Below are 15,973 nucleotides of genomic sequence, written 5' to 3'. Positions count from 1 at the left end.
CCAATGTCCCAGGGGCGGGGGGTGGGCAGAACTGCCCTCTGCCTGATTGAGAACCACTGGTATATACATATGAACGTAATAGTTTACCAGTTAGTAAAGACTACCATGTGTTAGGTACCTTCAAAGATTACCTTCTGTAATCCTCACAGCAACACTATGAAGTGGTGATTATTTCTTTTCTTTTATATATGAGGAATCCGAGGCCCAGTGGGTTAATCCTAAACTCCTAAAACAGGTAAATGGACCAGGTGGGATTTGAGACCCCCATTCCTCAGCCTGCAGAGCCCTGCTCGCTCCCACAGCCTGCTCTGTTTCTTCTCTTGGACAGCAAACGATCGGTTACAGCCTCATGACTGTCTAACTATGGGGGGGCCTGTTCAGTAAATTATGGTGTGTCCCCTGGATGGAATATTATACAGCTATTAAAATGATGGAGTGCCATTAAAAATGATTACTATGTAACAACATAGAAAAGTGCTAACTGGATCACATTAAGTTAAAAAAATAAAAACCTGGAAAATAAAACTGTGTCTACATTGTGATTATCACTAGGAGAAAGTATATCTAAGCTGATGTGTTAGATTGAAGGTATTAAGGATAATTTTCCTTTCTTCTTTGATATCCATTATTGTTATCAGAATGTCTTTACGATCATTATTTTTAAGTAGCAGCAGGGTAATGAAATTCAAGATGTTAGCTTTGTCATAGTTCCATCTTCCACCTGAATTAGTGGAATTCAGGCTACTCTAAATCCTGGAGTAAGGCAGGGGTTTGGCACACTCTTACTCTCCCAACCCCCCATAGCACTGTTGCATGTATGTTTCTGAACTAGAACATATCTCCTTGAACTGGACAGTTTCCTCTGAGCTCAGCCAGCTGGAAGCATAGAAGAAAATGGCTCTGAAGGCAGCGGCGTGGATCACTCAGGGAGCCAGGGCTGTTAGGAACACACAGTTTTCGAATAGCAGATGTGTCCGTCCGTCAGAGGGTACTGAGCAGTGCACTGGTCTCATGCATTATGCATCGAGAGTGGCCTGGAACCCTGGCCTGGCCGTGGGGGAGAAGTCTTGCAGAAGGAACATCTGATGAATTGATTGGAATGTCAAAATGTCATTAAGGATAAATGAATGGATGTGTTACTCTGGCTGTAAGAGGCAGTGCCAGCAAGACGACAGACAGCCAGCTGGCTGCCCAAGACAGATGGCGTTTGCGATGGAGATTCATGGTCTTGATGCAATGTGAGGTGCTTTGCGGGGAGAAGAATAGACAGAAATGCTCCAGCACTTAAGCACTGTAAAATCACAAGCATGAGATAAATTAATTAGTGAACACTAGGAAGGTGCCTGGTCTGTCTGTACTCCTGGGGAAAGCCAGTATGGATGGCACTGGGCTGGAGGTGATGGATCTCAACACCAGCCTCCTAAAGAAAGCAGCTGAATTTAGTGTGCAGTCATAAACTGCAGCTGATGGAAAGGTATGTCTGGTCTGCATTTGTTTTTTTCACGGGTACTGTTTCTGTCTTCTGCTCCAAGCTCTTTGTGTCTATGGGTCAAGTGTCTTAGGTGACTCTGGGGAGACCCAGAATGGCTACCACTTGCTTCTAATGCCACCATGGGCGAAGGTGGGGGTGATGATGGTATCATAATTCCTCAACCCAGGGGAAAATCCTCGGGAAGCCTGACTTCCCCTGTGGCATCTTATACAGGGGGTGGTCCATCCTCCGGTGATGGGAGGCTCACTATGTCACATTCAACCTGTTCTACTGTTGGACAGGCATTGTTAGAAAGTTCTTCTTCATGCTTCTCCAGCATCTTCCTCCTTGTAAACTTAACAACTAAAACAATGAGAATAGCTAATGCTCCCTGAGCATTTGCTAGGCGCCAGGCACCGTGTGCCCTGGCACAGTGGGGCTACCGCCTTATCTTGTAGCATCCTCATATTGCAGTGTAGGAAACAGAAGACCAGAGAAGGGGAGAAACATGCTCAGGACTACATAGCTAGTATATGGCAGAGCCAGACCCAAACCCAGGTGTGCTTAAAACGAAGTCTTAACATCTTAACTATCACACAAATATAAGTCCCATAACCTCCTCTGAACAGAGTCTGGCTTTTAGAGCAATACAGAACATGAGAAGGCAAGAACGAACACTTTGAACATGTGTTGGGTACTTTGCTAAGTACCTGGCCTGGGTTAGCTTACTCCATCTTTCATGCAGCAGCCTTGTGTTTGTGAAGTAAGTTACTATTTCTCCACCCGAGACCTCTCTTTTCTTGTCTTTTTTGGTTGTTTCTATGTATATTTATTTTTTATATACAAAAGTCAGTCTCATTACTATATATTAACAACGAGCAATTCGAATATGAAATAAAAAGAACAGTACCATTTACAATAGCACACACACAGAAGAAACATTCAGGTATAAATCCACCAAAATATGCATGGGACCTGCATGCCAAAAACTACAAGACGGTGATGAAAGAAACCAAAGTAGACCCACACAAATGAAGAGACATACCATGTTCCTGGGCCAGATGGCTCAATATTGTTAAGATGACAGATCTCACCAAACTGATCTACAGATTCAATGCAAGCCCAATCAAAAAAAACCCAGTAGGATTTCTTGCAGACATCCACAAGCTGATTCTAAAATACTATTGCACATTTATTCTTAAAGAAAGAAGGGGGAAAAAAAGCCTTCAAACCTTCACTGTTCAGAAAATGAAACCCGACACCTGTTGTCATATTAAATATCATAATCATTGGGTACATTTTTAAATAAAATTATTTCTCTATGTCTGGCATAGCTGAATTTGAATAAAATCCTCTCCATGGCACAACCCTATTTATAAGACATTTTAAACAAAAACATGTTAAGAGACAAAAGGTTGCTCTGTAAAATTAAAAGCGAGACTCAAGAGGCCTATTTTTAAAAAAAGTCACAAAAACAGCCCTAACCCCATCCTCTCTTTAATCTCGGTCCTTTTTTCTCCAGTGCAGGATATAAAAGTCGTACGATTGTAAAAAGATGCATGATCCTGTTCCTGTTTGACTCTTGTCCCTTTTATACAGTGAGTGTATTAAATGGAATGAAGTGCTTGGTACAGGTTTCCCCCCGCCCCCCGCATTACAATTTGGAGCAATGGTTATACACTTTCAGGTAGGGACCACTCTGGACCTTATTCATCTTTTATCTCACCAGGTCTGAGAGGGTATAATTCTTATCAGTTTTGCTGCCTTATAAAGTAACCTCCTTCCGAATTCTCGTCACACCCACCTCCCAACCCATGATAAGAACACAGCACCAGTAACTGGCAACTCTCTGTTCCATGGATTTCTTTCTTTAGGTAGCCTGTGCCCTGGTCAATTTGGTGAGCCTTCATGTCCTTACACTTAAAATGACATTTCCTCACTGGAGTGACTCAAAAATTTCATGAGATATCTACATGAAAGTACTTTGTAAACTGCAGAAGCATGAGTGGACATAATAATAGAAAACAAAATGCAATAATAATAATAACTACAATGTACCGAGCATCTACAAGGTACCAGACACAGAACCAGATGTTGTACATGCATTGTATTATCTTATGTGATCCTGGTAAATCCCCACAGCAACCCTCCAAATTTGGTATTATTGTCCCGCTTTTATAAGATGCAGAAACAGAGGCTCAGAGAAGTGAGGTTAGAAAGTAGCAGGGTCCAGGATTCAAATCCAAGTGCAGTCCACGCTCTTTCACTACAGCGCTGCTCCTAGGTTTTAAGTATGATTTTCCTCACCATTCAGAGCTAATGCAAAGTGTTGTTTAAAACCCTTAAGGAGTGGGAGATGAGATTACAGAAGTATGATTTCTTGAGCAAATTGCCCCCAACCTAGATGGCCGGAAGACACCTGCATGGCAATATAGTGGATGTATACACTTTGAATCAGCCATGGATCTCCTGGAAAAACCTTAGATCCCACATTTTCACGGTAGTTTTGCTGTGTAAAGCAAAGATAAGACAAAAGAATGTATGAAATCCCACATCAACCATATCTGAGGTTAGATTTTTCACCAGAAGTTCTCTCTCTCATCAGTAGATGCCCAGATAATAAATGACACAGGGAAGCAAGAAAAAAGTAAAATAAAGTATAGGCAGTCTTAGCTTTTCTCCGTTTCTAGAAAAGTGCACTGTCATTAAGCTGTTTTCCAAAACAAAACAAGCCTTCTTTAATCCTGAGGCTTCAACTTGGTTTATAACCTTAATAAAACCATATTTTCACTCTTTACAAAAATTAAATCCTCCCATCTACTCAGTGCTCTGTGGTGACCTAAATGAGAAGGAAATCCAAAAAAGAAGGGGTATATGTATACATATAGCTGATTCACTTTGCTGTACAGTATAAACTAACACAATATTGTAAAGCAACTATACTCCAATAAAAATTTTTAAAAAAATTAAACCCTCCCAGTAAAAACAGGGTATTGGCCACACTAATCTTTCAATTTTTCCCCTTAAAAAACATGGGTGGCTGTAATATGCCCAATAATTCCCACTTAGAATTTTCTGCACAGTGGTTCAGAGGCATTGAATGGAAAAATTGCTCCAGAAATGAACTTATTTACAAAACAGAAATAGACTCACAGACATCAAAAACAAACTTGTAGATACCAAAGGGGAGGGGACGGGATAAATTAGGAGTTTGGGATTAAAATATACACACTACTATATATGAAATAGGTAACCAACTAGGACCTACTGTGTAGCACACGGAACTCTACTCAATATCTTGTAATAAGCTACAATGGAAGAGAATGTAAAAAAAGAATATATATATTTATATATATGTATAACTGAATCACTCTTCTGTACACCTGAAACTAACATAATATTGTAAATCAACTATATTTCAATAAAAATTTAAACAAACAAAAAAATTGCCCCAGAAAGAAGCTCACCCAATGTTCCTTAATTCTGATAAAAAGATTTCATAGGAAGTATTGAGCTTCCTGAGGTTTCATTAATGAAGAGAATGCTAATGAACAAATATTTCTCAGGAGATTGATTGTGGCTGAGGGGTCTTTACTCCACCATACGCCAGTATGAGGAGTAATTGTTATGAGAAATTAAATGCTATTTTTAAGTGCGCCTGGGGCATTTTCGCCATTTATTAAATGGCTTCTACATACTTAGGAACAGCATAAGGACTGTCTACCTCAATATCTATAGGGAGGAAGTGGTGCCATCAAATAGCGTGTTATCTTCTACAGACTCGGCCCTCCACACTCAGGTTCCAACATTTTAACCAGACGTGTGTCTATTTGATGATCCCGTGGGGTCAAACTCTCATCTGAGGTTCTGGGTTAGGTGGCCAGACTAAGCCCTCATGCTAATCTTCCAAATGCCTATCTTCCAGGACCCCGGATTCTCAAACTCTCCCATATGAGTGGTTCTCAACAATAGTTTCATATTAGAATAATCTGGGGAACTTTTAAAGTGTCTAGGTACCACTTGAGACCAGTGAAATCAGTTCTCTAATATTTTTTAAAATTAATTAATTAATTAATTTATGGCTGTGTTGGGTCTTCGTTTCTGTGCGAGGGCTTTCTCCAGTTGCGGCGAGCGGGGGCCACTCTTCATCGCGGTGCGCGGGCCTCTCACTATCGCGGCCTCTCTTGTTGCGGAGCACAGGCTCCAGACGCGCAGGCTCAGCAATTGTGGCTCACGGGCTTAGTTGCTCCGCGGCATGTGGGATCTACCCAGACCAGGGCTCGAACCCGTGTCCCCTGCATTGGCAGGCAGACTCTCAACCACTGCGCCACCAGGGAAGCCCTCTTTCTTTATAGGTTCTGGCCTGTGCTCCCCTCCCTCTTTGACTGCTCTCCTTAAACATACTCCAGTTCCTCTGAGCTCTGTTCCCAGGAAGGAGGCAACATTCTCGAAGAGACTGTCCAGAGTAGAGTAGCTTCTTCTCCATTTGGAGAACCATGCCTCTTTTAATAGTAATCTTCTTTATTTATATATATATATATATATTTTTTTTTTTTTTTTTTTTTTTTTTTTTTTTTTGGCTGTGTTGGGTCTTCGTTTCTGTGCGAGGGCTTTCTCTAGTTGCGGCAAGCGGGGGCCACTCTTCATCGCAGTGCGCGGGCCTCTTCACTATTGCGGGCTCTCTTGTTGCGGAGCACAGGCTCCAGACGCGCAGGCTCAGTAGTTGTGGCTCACGGGCCTAGTTGCTCCGTGGCATGTGGGATCTTCCCAGACCAGGGCTCGAACCCGTGTCCCCTGCATTGGCAGGCAGATTCTTAACCACTGCGCCACCAGGGAAGCCCCCATGCCTCTTTTAAGGCAGGTTTTGGCAGCCACATCATAAAGGACAAGCCTGTCCCACAGCCCCTATATTTAGAAATATTGTGACAGCCCTTCTAGTTTCAACTCCAGCCTTTTCTCTTCTCACTGGCCTATAAAATCTTCTTGTGTTAAAATGACATTGTCTACCTGTGTGGGTTTTTTGCCAGAATCATGAGCTGACTCTGATCCCTCACTGAAATCAGCAGGGATGGAAACCAGGAGGAGGGGTGTCCTATCCAATTGCTCAGAGGAGAATTTCTGTAAGTTTAAGAACCATCATCTACAATTACCCTACTTCATTCTATTTGGCAAATTCTTCTTTCATTAACTTACGTTTGGAAGTTAGAAAACTCTATCTTCCCCCATCCCCGACACATCCAACCACTGCTACGTTCTAGCTTAGTTCTACCATTTGATAGATGACAATCTAATGAAATGCAAGTGAAATGAAAACAAAATGGCATGTACATTATATTTTTTAATTTCTTAAGATAATTCCATGAATTGAGCACTATCATTCCCATTTTACAGATGGGAAACTGAGACCTGGAGTGCTTAGGACTCATAGCTGCTAAGCAGTGGAACTGGGATTCAAACCTTCCCCTTCCTACTCCAGTACTTTCTTCCTCCTTTTTTTTTTTTTTTTTTTTACTTTCCAAGTTTTTCCTAGCATGTCACCTACCTAGCTATAAAATGTGTGTGTGTGTGTGTGTGTGTGTGTGTGTATTTCAAGATAATGAGGCCAAGGAGAAAAGTAGGTGAATGTGTTATTTCTTCAGTGAAACATCTGCCTCTGCCCTATACCAGGCATCCTTTTTGGCCCTTTAGCCCATGGTATCTTTCCTCCAAGCTGAATCAGTGACTTCCTTTTCTTTGTCATGTCTTCACTGCTCCTCTTTCATGTATTTACAACATTATTTTATAACTGTTTGTTAACATGTCCAAGTCACCTTTTAAGCTCCTTGAGAGAAAGGTATTTCTTTTTAAACACTTAACACCTAGCTCAGTGCTCAGCACAAAGGAATTGCTCAATAGATGCTCGTGAATGAAAGAGTATGTCATTTAAACATCACGGCTGTTCTGAAATGCAGGCGTTATTACCCCCATTTTACAGATGAGAAACTGAGGTTGAGATGGAGTTAAGTGACTTAACTGAAACTGTGGAGCCAGAATGCCCAGGGCTCTTTCCTACACGGCAGGCCTTTAAACCTGTCTGCTATCTTGCTAAGTACCTCCAAGCCCAACCAGACAACTAGGTAATAAGTGGGAAAGCACTTTGGAAGAGATAAAGCTGTATATACAAACAAGATGTAATCATTATCACCATCATCAACATTGCAAAGCTATAACTAAAGCACTTCCTTCCATTAAAAGCACTCTGCCAAAACACTTAGAAAGGCATTTTCCACTTTGTGCATCTCAGCATTCCATCTTCGCTACAGCCCTAGCTGCAAGAGTCATTCTCAGTTTGGGGACGTTTGCTGAAGGCAAGTGCTTTCAGAACTAAATCCGTTCCTGCCTTGGTGACACATTTTTAAGGGGGCACTGTGGCTGGGCACTTGTGACCCTAGTTCTCTCCTCTGGCTGGTTCAGCAACAGGATCTTACTACACTCTTCTGGGATACACCGTGAGCTCCCCCAGGCAGGAGCTGTGTATTTAGATGCTCACAGCCCTCCTGCCCAGCAAAGGCACGGGTGAGGAGCAAATGCCTATGAATGAATGATTGCCTAAGGAAGGACTTTTTAGAGTTTACTTATCATCAGTGGTTAACAAAGTGGTGACCCAATTAGTTTGTATACAAAGTGTCCGTAGGCAATGAAGTATGCATGTTCAAGGGCGGGCGGGGGGCATACACATACTCAGATTAACTTGTCTCCAGTGACCAAATTGAATGGGGGTGTCACAGGTTGGGTTCCTGGAAATTCGACTCTGAGACAGAGATTGACATGTAGGGGATATGTTAGGAGGAGCTTCTGGAGACAACATCTGTGGAAGGGAAGGGGAGAGAAGGGCAGGAAAGGGAAGGGAGGGGAGGTTAGGGGAGAGAAAGGAAGAGGAGGGGAGGGGAGAGTAGGGGAAGAGAGGGGAGGGGAAAGGGAGAGAAAGGGAGGGAAAGGAGGAAAAGTGGGTAGAAGGGGAAGCTGAATGGAGATGTAGCTGCAGTGATGGTTTAAGCCAGCCCCATGGGAAGCTCTGACACTGGACTGATTTTTACACCCCTGTAAAAGTCAGCTATTGACCAGCTATTGGATGACCTTGGGTGAGGCAGCTCTGAAGATCAAGAAGTTCCAAAGGAGGCTGTTATCCAAGAGTTGTCTGCCAGCAGTAGTTCTAGCAACTGGGGTGGGGGTGGGGTAAGTCCATTCTTGAAGGGAAATCTGAGTAGCACATCACAACACTGTCCACAGAAACTTCTCTTTCCAACCCTATTTCACTAGGTCATGCCTCTCTGTCAGCAGAGAATTCCCCCACTCTTTTAACTTCTTTATAAAGCTCAGATGTATTTATAGAATAGAAGCATTTAGAATCACACACCTTTCAGGACTTCCCTGGTGGTGCAGTGGTTGAGAATCCGCCTGCCAATGCAGGGGACACAGGTTCCATCCCTGGTCCGGGAAGATCCCACATGCCGCAGAGCAGCTAAGCCTGTGTGCCACAACTACTGAGCCTGCGCTCTAGAACCCGCGCACCGCAACTACTGAGCTCACACGCCGCAACTACTGAAGCCCACATGCCTAGAGCCCGTGCTCCGCAACAAGAGAAGCCACCGCAATGAGAACCCGCACACTGCAACAAAGAGTAGTCCCACTTGCTGCAACTAGAGAAAGCCCGTGCACGGCAACAAAGACCCAACGCAGCCAAAAAAAAAAAAACGGTTCTGAAGAAACTAGGGGCAGGACAGGAATAAAGACACAGACGTAGAGAGGACATGGGGAGGGGGAAGGGTAAGCTGGGACAAAGTGAGAGAGTGGTATGGACATATATACACTACCAAATGTAAAATAGATAGCTAGTGGGAAGCAGCCGCACAGCACAGGGAGATCAGCTTGGTGCTTTGTGACCACCTAGAGGGGTGGGATAGGGAGGGTGGGAGAGAGATGCAAGAGGGAGGGGATATGGGGATATATGTATACGTATAGCTGATTCACTTTGTTATACAGCAGAAACTAACACACCACTGTAAAGCAATTACACTCCAATAAAGATGTTAAAAAAATAAAAAATAAAAAAAAATAAAGATACTAGTGTGGCCACTATGGAAAACAGTATGGAGGTTCCTCAAAAAACGAAAAATAGAATTACCATATGATCCAGCAATCCCACTCCTGGGCACATACCTAGACAAACTATAATTCGAAAAGATACATGCACCCCTATGTTCACAGCAGCACTATTCACAATAGCCAAGACATGGAAACAACCTAAATGTCCATCTACAGATGAATGAATAAAGAAGATATGGTACATATATACAATAGAATATTACTCAGCCATCAAAAAGAATGAAATAATGCCATTTGCAGCAACATGGATAGACCTAGAGATTATCATACTAAGTGAAGTAAGTCAGACAGAGAAAGACAAATACCGTATGATATCGCTTATATGTGGAATCTAAAATATGATACAAATCAACATATCTACAAAACAAAAACAGACTCACAGACATAGAGAACAGCCTGGTGGTTGCCAAGGGGGAGAGGGGCTGGGGAGCGATAGACTGGGAGTTTGGGACTCACAGAGGCAAACTATTAATATAGGATGGATAAACAACAAGGTCCTACTGTATAGCACAGGGAACTATATTCAGTATCCTGTGACAAACTATAATGGAAAAGAATATGAAAAAGAATATATATATATATATATATGTACAACTGAGACATTTGCTATACAGAAGAAATCAACACAACATTGTAAATCAACTATACTTCAATAAAATTAAAAACAAATAAAGATACTAGAATTTTCCAGGCATGGAAGGTGGGTAGGCATTCCAGGAAAAGGGCACTGCAGGTACAGAGGTGGGACACTGAGAAAGGGACAGTTACATCAGGCTGATGTGAGGATCAGGAGAGGAGTTGTTCTCAAAGTCAGCATCCAAAATATTAAACTGAGTTGTGTGTAAAATTCAGATTCCCAGGCCACACTTCCAAAGGAACTGAGCCGATCTGGGGGTGGGGCCCAGGAATCAGAATTCTCACAAGGTCTTCCCCTTGGCTGAAGAGCAGCAGTAGGGCAGCCGTCTTTGACTTGCCTTTATGGTAATGCGTTCTATTTTCACCTGTCACCATATTTGCTGTCAGCTTTTGGTAACTGATACTTATCATCTTTAAATGGCTTCCTTCTATTCCTATTTTTCTTCATTTTTATTTGAAGTGACTGACGAATTACATAAAATGCTTTTTGAGTCTCTCTTGATATCATCATTTCAAATTCCTCTTTAAATGTATTAAGGCAATGATATTTGATTTCCAACAGCCTCTGATGTGAAAAGGTGTATGCATTTCAGAAAAGAAGGCAGTTTCTTACTTTGGTTGAAAACCTACTAAGTGCTAGGCATTTTCCAAACTTTGCCTCATTGAATCCTTGCAAGGTCTCTGTGAGGAATGCATTTTTAATCTCCACTTTACAAATTAGGAAACTGAGACCTAGAAAAAGTGAAGTGGCTTGTTCAGGTCACAGATGCTGAACAGGAGCAAAGGTTGCCTTAAAGCCACGGAAGCAAGGAAGGTACAGGGTCTGGAATTATCTAAAAATTGTTACTTTTTTTTCTTTTTTTTTAAGAACAGATCATCTGTTGACTTTAGCTGTTATGTCAATTTCATCTTGTTCTTTCACTCATTCCACATACATTTACTGGGGGTTCACTGTGTGTGCTAGGGCACCATGGGGAACACTGCAATGAAAAAGAAACATCCTTAAGACACATTTGCTCCTGCCCATGATAACAAAGTGACTGCGGTGAGAATTGGACAAAGGGACATTCCTGCAGGTGGAAAGAATCAGAGAAGTCTTTCAGTGGGAGTAATGTATGACACGGACCTTGAAGAAGAGGTGTAGGATTTAAATATGCTGGAATGGAGAGAAATAGGATGGATGTGAAAAGCCCAAGTGTTCTGGAGTGTTTGCACACAGGGACCAGCCCAGGAGGACCCCGCCTCTGCGACACGCACACAGGTGAAGTGAAATAGTTAAGTACTCTCTCTCTGCCAGAATGGTTGGTAAACGTCTTAGTGCCTTTTCAAGAACTACACTAAAATGTCTCTGTTCAAAACAATTACTGTGCCCATCACCTGCCTGGAGGTAAATTAACCCATGAACATACACCAACTCTTAATATCCTTTCAGAAAGCAGACAGTGAAGTTGTTGGGTGCTGCTTTTACTACAGAAAGGTAAAAAGGAATTCTAGAGAAGCATTTTTGTCAGCTCAGGAGGTGAGGAATAATAGCTGCTATTTATAAAATACCTACTTTGTGTCAGCCACTCTGCAGATACACCCGCTCATTACCCCTCATGAAAATGCTGGGAAGTTACAGTTGTTATCACCATTTGCAGATGAAGAAACTGAGGCTCAGAGTGGTTCCATGATTGCTCAAGGTCTGAACAGTCTGACAGAAGAGGCAGACCTAGAATTGTGATCTAAGTCTGACACCAAAACCCACATTATTTTAATTTTTAAAATGTGTACTGGACCGTGAAGGACCCCATTCTAGACTCCTCTGTCCCTGGGTCCCAAAGTGCCTTCTACCTGTAGCTCTACTTATCCATGTCATTAGCATTCTTTTGGTCACCCCTTACTCTATCCCCTTGGCTACCACTGATCTGGCTGCCCTGTGCTCTCAGCTCTGACCACATGGCAAGTCCCCAGGACAGCAAAGACAGGATTGCCTCAAGGGCATCCTTGCCAGCCAGGAATAGCTACCACTTCTTGTCCCAAGCAAGGCACAGATGTCCCTGCACAGAACTGAGGCTGTAGAGGCAGACACACTTGCACTCAAATCCTGGCTCTCCCGCAGCCTGGATATGGGCTCTCCAAGCACATGGTCCAGGCAGGAGCCCTGAAGGTCTAGTGAGAAGGATGGGCAGGGCTTGGGGGTATGTGGTCCTGGATTAACACCCCAGCCCTGCCACCTCCTGGCTGTGCGATGTACACAAGTCCTGAAATCTCAGTCTCAACGTCTAAATACACTCAACACGATAACATGTATCTCGCAGGGCTTGCTGTGAGCATTAGATGAACGCTGTACATCATAGCTACCAGCTAGTAATTGTTTTCAACTTCTGCCTCCTTCTAGGCTGGTTCAGCTGCCCTGCATTCACCTTTGTGTCTGCAGTGGCTAACACATGGTGCAGCACATTGTAGGAGCTCATAAAGCAGGATGAATCTTGAACCCCATCCTCTCCCTATCTCAAAAGTCTAGGGCAGGGATAGGAAGACTATGGCCCTCAGGACAAATCTGGCCCACTGTCTGATTGTTTTAAATAAAGTTTTATTGGAACACACCCATGCTCAAACATTTACATATTGTCTATGGCTATTTTCATGTTACAACATCAGAGTTGAGTAGATGCAACAGAGAACCCATAAAGCCAAAAATATGTACTACTGGCTCCTTACAGAAAATGTTTGTGGACCCTTGGTCTCGTGTATGGGACCTTTCAATGGGGGAGAGCCATTGACGGCCTCTTGGTTTTGAAAAAAAAATTCCTCTGTCCCTCCCCCACCTACACTTTACATCCTCTTTCCCCGGTTTATCTATTTTTTCTCCTTATCTCTCTTGGCCATTACATAATACCTATACTACTTTTCTTACGTATGTTGTTTATTTTCTATCTCCCCCACTAAAAATCTTCATGTGGGCGGGGATTTTTGTTTGTTGAGCTAACTCTTATATCCCAGAACCTTGACCAGTGCCTGGCACATAAGTGGGAACCCCGCAAATACTTGTTGAATGAATAAATATGGATTCCATGGAAAAGACTGTTCAGCCAAAGTGTGTTGGAGGTTTTCTCTTTCATGGAAGATTTGGAGGCTTTTAGAGGGATGAGGTGACGCCTTAACCCCTGCGAGGATGGTATTATTTTTCCTATTTTATAGATGAAACAACTGAGACTGGGTAAGTCTGTGCTTCTCAGACTTTAATGTGCCCATGAATGAATTGGGAATCTTGTTACAATGCAGGTTCAGGAGGTCTGAGCTGGGCCACCAGGTGCTGCAGTTCTAACAAGCTCCCATGTGATGCCAGTGCTGGTCTATGGACAACACTTTTGAGTAGAAAGGGTTTAAAGCACCCACTCAGGGTCTCTACCTAAGACGTGGAGGAGTGGAGTTTTGAATCTGCAGACCGTAGGGGTCCTCATTTCCCTTCTGTTCCCCCTTCTCTATCTACATGCATCCCTCCCTCCTATGGTTTCACAAGACCTGTCACACATCCCGTCCTTGGCTCCCTGTCCCCAAACACTTTGCCTCCAGACCTTCCCTTCTCGAGGCACCCCACCTCCAGCATCCTTAGCTCTCTCTTCTGCACAGGCTCCGCTACGTATACACGTGCCCAGGACTTTCTGGCCCTTCAGGTGGCCAGTCTCATGTTTCTCCTCTGTTTTAGGGGCCAGTGGTTAAGAAGAAGTTATCTACCTCATGGGCCCTAGGCAGGCTGGCTTCCTCCCTCAAGGCTACCCCGTGACCTACACAAGTGACTTCTGATGGGCAAGGGCCATGCCCAAGCCCTCCACTTCCATCTCTCTGCAGCATCTGCCGTTGTCAGGTCCTCCTTCTGCAATGGACTTCGCTTGGCTCTTATGGTGCTCCTCCTACCTTGCTGTCTGCTTCGCCAGTTCTTCTCCCCCTCTGAATCTTTAACCATGGCCAGCTCCTGAGCTGGCATGAGTGTCACAATCTAGGATCTGTCACTTAGAACTCCAAGTCTGCACCCATTGGAAGACCCCTGTTTATCACGCAACTTGAACTACAAGGACTTGCATATCTATATCTCCACATTGTTCATCTTTGATTCCACCACAGGGTCCAGCACAGAGAATGGTACCAAGTGGGCAACCAGAGAGTGCTATGTACACTGGCTAACAGACTGAGGGGGTGAGTTGCCCAGAAGGCATTGCATGCCCACACCTACTGTGGAACACTGATGCCATGAGAACCTCTAGAAGACCAGAGGAGCCCCCAGGGGCCACCACTACTGCCCTGACTCCTTATGTTTTCTGAAAGGGGAAAGAAAGAAACTAACATTTCATGAGTGCTAATTTTTTTGCAAGGCACCTTACAAAATCCCTCATTCCCTACGAGTTAGGCACTCTTACCCCTATTTTAGGGTTGAGAGGAATGAGGCTGAAAAAGTTCAGAAATCTTGCTCAAGGCCACATAACTGGTGAGTGACAGAGATGTGACTTGAATCCAGAGCTGCATGACTCCACCACAGCAACAACAGCCCACACTGCCTCATACCTCTCTGCCTTTTGCACATGCTGTTTTCCCTGCTCAGAATTCTTATTTCTTCAGTACTGGATAAATCCATCTCTAAAAGCACTGATAACTATCCTCTGTTCCACTAAAAAACTGATCATCCGACTAAGTGCCCCTATTCCACGGTACACGTTGGTGCATCTCCACCGAGATTTCAAGTATCAATACTTGATGTTAGGCTAGTCTCTCTGATAGGCTTGTGTACTGTGAGGGGGAGGCTCAAAGTCCTGGCCATCTCTCCATCCACAGTGTCTGGAACATAATGTGCATGTTCAATGCCTATTTGTCAAATAAATGAATGAACAAATGAAGCAAGTTTTCTGGCATTTTCAGTGTTGGTTGGCGGGGTTCATTGGTTCCTATATAACATGAGGGTGGCGATACCAGAATCTCATCTGCTCACTGCGTGGACCTATTGACCAGGGACCCAAACACTGAGCAGAGGGGTGGGGAGGCTTCTGCTGGCTCCATCCTCATCTGTGAAGGTTTCAGCAGATGATCACTAACAGATATGGTCCCTCTCACAAAGCTGGGTTTGCCAGGGGTGGAGGAAGACATGGAATGATGGATAACGGACTTCACAAGGAGTGAGGCATTCTGAGTTTTAATCCCACTCTTTTGCTAACTGGAGCTTGATTTCACACACTTCTCTGGACCTCAGTTTTCAAATATGGAAAATGCCTATTAGAAATGTGAAACTAATTCAGTGGCACCTTCATTACCAAGGATCTATTTATGGAGTTTTTCTCCATTACCCTCATGTTGTGAAAAGGTCTGGTTTTGTAATAAGAAAAATCATCATCTTTATTTAGAAAGAATTGTTAGGCAATCAGCCATCTATAACTACCAACAAAATGCACTGATAGCATGACATAACTAATGATAAACATCAGACTGAGATAATTCCAGTCCCAAACAAAGACCACGTATATTTCTGTCACCTGTGAAGCTGATTCTAGATAAAGCCACGATTCCCTGTAGACTTTCTGAAATAGTGGAAACAGCCAATGAATTTCCTTCTAATCTTTGAGCCCCTAGGGCTACACATTCCCCAAGTAGGCATAAATGGGCTTTGAAGTTGCCGAGATCAGTGATTTTGTTTTATGTGTGCAAATCCTGCAGGAGGATTAGGTTTTCCTCTTGCTGGAATTTGAGGAT

At 43.4% G+C, this 15,973-nt stretch overlaps 1 protein-coding gene and 1 long non-coding RNA gene across 16 annotated transcripts in view; one reads left to right on the top strand and one right to left on the bottom strand.

Moving 5' to 3' along the window:
• The window catches only part of PTPRT (protein tyrosine phosphatase receptor type T), a 1,093,164-nt gene that overhangs the window by 142,427 nt on the left and 934,764 nt on the right, over nt 1-15,973 (bottom strand). Inside the window, exon 17 of one of the 15 annotated variants that reach the window (XM_082430076.1) lies at nt 9,260-11,232. The exons of the other annotated variants lie outside the window; for them this stretch is intronic. Within the exon in view, the coding sequence (XP_082286202.1) occupies nt 11,190-11,232 (43 nt within the window). The 3' untranslated portion in view covers nt 9,260-11,189. Of the gene's footprint in view, nt 1-9,259; nt 11,233-15,973 lie in introns of those variants that run through there. 15 annotated transcript variants of the gene reach the window in all.
• LOC309645405 overlaps nt 1-15,973 on the top strand; it is a 925,297-nt gene that overhangs the window by 607,636 nt on the left and 301,688 nt on the right. The gene's annotated exons all lie outside the window — the stretch shown is intronic.

Source organism: Balaenoptera physalus, assembly GCF_965194825.1.
Source record: "Balaenoptera physalus genome assembly, chromosome: 16".
NCBI classification, from domain to species: Eukaryota; Metazoa; Chordata; class Mammalia; order Artiodactyla; family Balaenopteridae; genus Balaenoptera; species Balaenoptera physalus.
Note: the sequence above shows the minus strand (reverse complement) of the source record. Positions and strands in the feature narration are given on the sequence as shown.